Source organism: Arachis ipaensis, chromosome B08, assembly GCF_000816755.2.
Source record: "Arachis ipaensis cultivar K30076 chromosome B08, Araip1.1, whole genome shotgun sequence".
NCBI classification, from domain to species: Eukaryota; Viridiplantae; Streptophyta; class Magnoliopsida; order Fabales; family Fabaceae; genus Arachis; species Arachis ipaensis.
The window spans coordinates 44,388,920-44,392,865 of NC_029792.2; the positions used below are offsets into that span (position 1 = coordinate 44,388,920).

The 3,946-nt window shown below is 33.8% G+C and overlaps 2 protein-coding genes across 4 annotated transcripts; both read left to right on the top strand.

Moving 5' to 3' along the window:
* On the top strand, positions 1,487-2,832 carry LOC107611906. 3 transcript variants are annotated; one of them, XM_021109395.1, is made up of 3 exons: positions 1,487-1,809; positions 1,898-2,001; positions 2,703-2,832. In XM_021109395.1, the coding sequence occupies exons 1-3, from the start codon at positions 1,519-1,521 to the stop codon at positions 2,815-2,817; spliced, it is 510 nt and encodes a 169-aa protein (XP_020965054.1). In that variant the 5' UTR covers positions 1,487-1,518; the 3' UTR covers positions 2,818-2,832. The 3 variants fall into 3 exon arrangements, with proteins under 3 accessions (XP_020965054.1, XP_020965053.1, XP_020965052.1); XM_021109394.1 differs by lacking the exon at positions 2,703-2,832 and adding an exon at positions 2,275-2,693 and having other exon boundaries at positions 1,488-1,809; XM_021109393.1 differs by lacking the exon at positions 2,703-2,832 and having other exon boundaries at positions 1,488-1,809; positions 1,898-2,258.
* On the top strand, positions 2,855-3,559 carry LOC110265293 (RNA pyrophosphohydrolase-like). Its single transcript, XM_021108223.1, has 2 exons — positions 2,855-3,147; positions 3,378-3,559. Exons 1-2 carry the CDS (start codon positions 2,855-2,857, stop codon positions 3,535-3,537), a joined length of 453 nt encoding a protein of 150 aa, XP_020963882.1. The 3' UTR covers positions 3,538-3,559.

Consider the following 3,946-nt stretch of genomic DNA (forward strand, 5'->3'; position numbering starts at 1 on the left):
ACTTTTGATTTGACACACAGAGAGTTTGGATTGCAACCTAGAAATGTTCGTTTAGGACTTGCTAGTGATGGTTTCAATCCTTATAGATCAATGAGTTCTACTCATAGCATTTGGCCTGTATTTCTGATTCCATATAATCTTCCTCCTTGGATGTGTATGAAACATACTTCCTTTATCCTGTCAATGGTTATACCTGACAAGCATAGTCCCAGAAATAATATAGACATATATCTTAAACCACTTGTCAGAGAGTTAAAAGAATTATGGGATGAGGGTATGAAAATTTATGATGCATCAGAACATAAAATGTTCAAGATCCATGCAGGTCTTATATGGACAGTTAGTGATTTTCCTAGCCTAAGCATGCTCTCCGGATGAAACACATATACTGGTTTGGCTTGCCCAACTTGTAATTTTGATGCAAAACCTTGTTATCTTAATCATAGCAAAAAATGGTGTTATATAGGTCATCGATGTTTTCTTGGTAGACAACATCGATTCAGGTTAAGTAGAGTTTGTTTTGATGGACACACAGAAGAATGTGATCCCCGGCTAAATTATCAGGATTCAAAATTCTGGCACAAGTAGAAAATCTTGATGTTACATTCGGGAAGAAAGAAAAGTTGAACAAGAAAGGAAAAAGAGGTAGGCAAGCAACTATGTAGTGGAGAAAGAGAAGCATCTTTTTTGAACTTCCATATTGGAAAACCAACTTGTTGCGTCATAACCTTGACTTTATGCACATTGAGAAAAATGTATGCGATAATATTTTGTATACTTTGCTCAATGAGAAATCTAAAGCAAAAGATAATCTCAATGCCCGAAAAGATCTACAAGACATGGGGATAAGGCGTGATCTTTGGCCAGATGATAATGGAAAATATCACCTTGCTTTGTATTCACTAACACGTGATGCTAAAAAGATCTTTCTTGCAACTTTGAAGAATGTTAGGGTGCCCGATGGTTACTCAAGTAATATATCTCGATGTATTGATGAAGCACAACAAAAAATCATTGGACTTAAAGTTCATGACTGTCATATTTTGATTGAGCAGTTGCTTCCGCTAGCAATCCGTAATGTGCTACCAAACCAAGTTACCTCAGTTTTGATTGAGTTTTGCTCATTTTTTAGAATACTTTGTGGTAAGAGTCTAAGTCGTACAGAACTTGATAAGCTCCAAGATCGCATTGTGATTACTATTTGCCATTTGGAAATGTTATTTCCTCCATCATTCTTCATTGTTATGGTGCATCTAACAGTCCATCTTGTTGAGGAAGCAAAACTTGTGGGGCCAGTCCATTATCGATACATGTATCCCATCGAAAGGTACAATAATGCTTTTCCTTTTTAAAATAAAAATCATTTGATGAAATTGTAGTACACTGACAATTCATTCATGTAGGGAATTGGGACACTTGAAGTCCTTTGTACGAAATAAAGCACATCCAGAAGGTTTTATTGCTGAGGGTTATTTAGCTGAAGAGTCTCTTACTTTTTGCTCTCGGTATATTGATGACATGGAGACTAGATTTAACAGGCCTAGTCGTCTTTGTTATGATCCCCCTTATGAAATGTCTTCAGTCTTGCCCAAGTTAGGTACTCCACATGGAGGTCATTCAAACTTCAATTTAACTAAAATAGAGAAGTTGCAAGCTCATCGTTATGTGGTTTTCAATCGCGAAGGTGTGAAACCATATATCAACGCCTTTAGAGACCACATTAGGAGAACTTCAAAAGGAAGAAGACTCTCACCTGCGGAGATAGAAAAGAAAGTTAATAAAGACTTTGTTGATTGGTTTCAAGCATTGGTAAGTGAAAATTCATACTTTATAAAGTATACATTATATATTAGTCAACTAAATAATCTGGACTGATACTTTTTGTTTTACTTCGTAGAGTGTGAATCCAGATAATCCATACGAAATGTCAACTGATATAAAGTTTCTTGCACGAGGCCCAATGATGAATGCAAGGAGATTTTCTGTTTATGACATCAATGGGTATAGTTTTCGAACTTTGACTAGAGAATTTGGTCTTAAGACACAAAATAGTGGAGTATTCTTAGTCTCTAACACACCCTGCATTGCAAGTATTATTGATAGAAATATGAGACAAGCAAATTTGCTATATTATGGCAAGTTAGAAGATATAATTGAACTTAACTACCATGGACAATTTGCTGTTGTTCTTTTTAAATGTAAATGGGCTGACACTACTAGGGACAGAGGTTATAAAAAAGACTATTGAAATTTTAATTGCGTCAATTTCGATAGATTAATTCACACGGGTGAGCGTGAAGAACATGAACCTTATATTGAAGCATCTCAAGCACAAATGGTGTATTATGTTGATGATATGGTAAATAAAGGGTGGAGTATTGCTATGCATGTCAAGCCAAGGGATATGTATGACATGTGTCAAGGAAATGAAGATATAGTGTACGAAAAATGAGCCATATCAAGAGCAAGAACTTGAACAATTATTTGACCCCAATAATGAGTACATCCAATTAGCTACCAATTTATTAGATAGCGATGCTATTGAAGATAATGTAGCTACTAACTTGGCAAGGGATATGTTTGAATGAAAATTTGTTCAAAATTTTACCAAAGGTAACATTTTAAACTTTTTATTTATTATGTGCTTGACATTTTACCAAAAGTTGATGATGTTATTAATTAATAGTATTTATTTATTGGAGCAGATTTCATATGGAAAGACAACCACTAATAATAATAGTAGAGGCAGAGCTTTGTACTGAAGTTGGAATTGTTACCCGAGATATTGTTATCACTATTACCCTTTTTATTAATTAATAGTATTTGTTGCTGTTGAGCTTTTTCTGTGTGCTGCATGCTTTTAATACTCATCATTCCTACTAAGGTACTAAGGTTGAGTCTTACCAATCTATTTTCCTCTCTCTCTCTCTCTCTCTCTCTCTCTCTCTCTGTGGAAGAACGTCTACATACTCATCGTGCTCTCTCTCTCTCTCTCCCCCTCTCTGTGTGGAAGAACCTCTACATACTCATCGTGTTAGATTTTTTCTTGCAGGCACCTCATTGGTTGACATATGACTTCCCACCACAAATCAGGGAGAAATTGAATATTCAATGGGGATCTGATTGGAAGGGTCAAGCACAAAAATGGTAAACAATTGGATCTGCTCAGTCCATATTAAATTATGTTGCTAACAATCCCATACTAGTCAGATAACATTTTATAACCGATGGATGCTTCTAACAACTTTTTAATCCCCTATTCAATGAGTTTATAGAGAGTTATATATAGATATACTTTAAAGCTGTCTGTATTAGTTTGGGGAAGAAGTGATATCTTGGTTTTGGCAATACTATTCTTGATCCCTTGATATTCATAGGTTTCTTTTTAAGTTCACTAGTCAAGATCAAGAAATCAATTATTTGGGTGATGGTACTGAGAAAGCTGAGTTCGGTGAATGGTCATGGCTGCCACCAGAGAAAGTAATTGAGCTTGTGAGTAATGGTGACTGTGATAAACATTTCTTCACCCCAATTTAGAATGTGTGATGCTCTAAGCGAAAATGCACTAAACTGTTTTTATATGTGAGATGGTGCTACTTTTATGTTACTGTTTTTATTTTGAGACTTTTATGTAATTAGATGATGTTGAAATATTAAAATTATTATTTTATTTTACTTTTTAAAGAAAAACAATAGTAGTTATGTAGAACAATATCATATGGAATTATGTTTGAACTAAAAAATTAAATTGTTCTTAATTGATAAAACACATTAAAAATTTGGAGGTGTTTAGGACATTAATTAATAAATAAAAATTAATATTTAGTAAGTAATTAGAGTAGAGTAAGTATATGAAAGTTTAATTTTTAAATAAAAAATTATAATTTTATATTTTTAATTTAGAAAATATTGTGTTAAGGAGTTATATTTTGTATTGAGATACAAG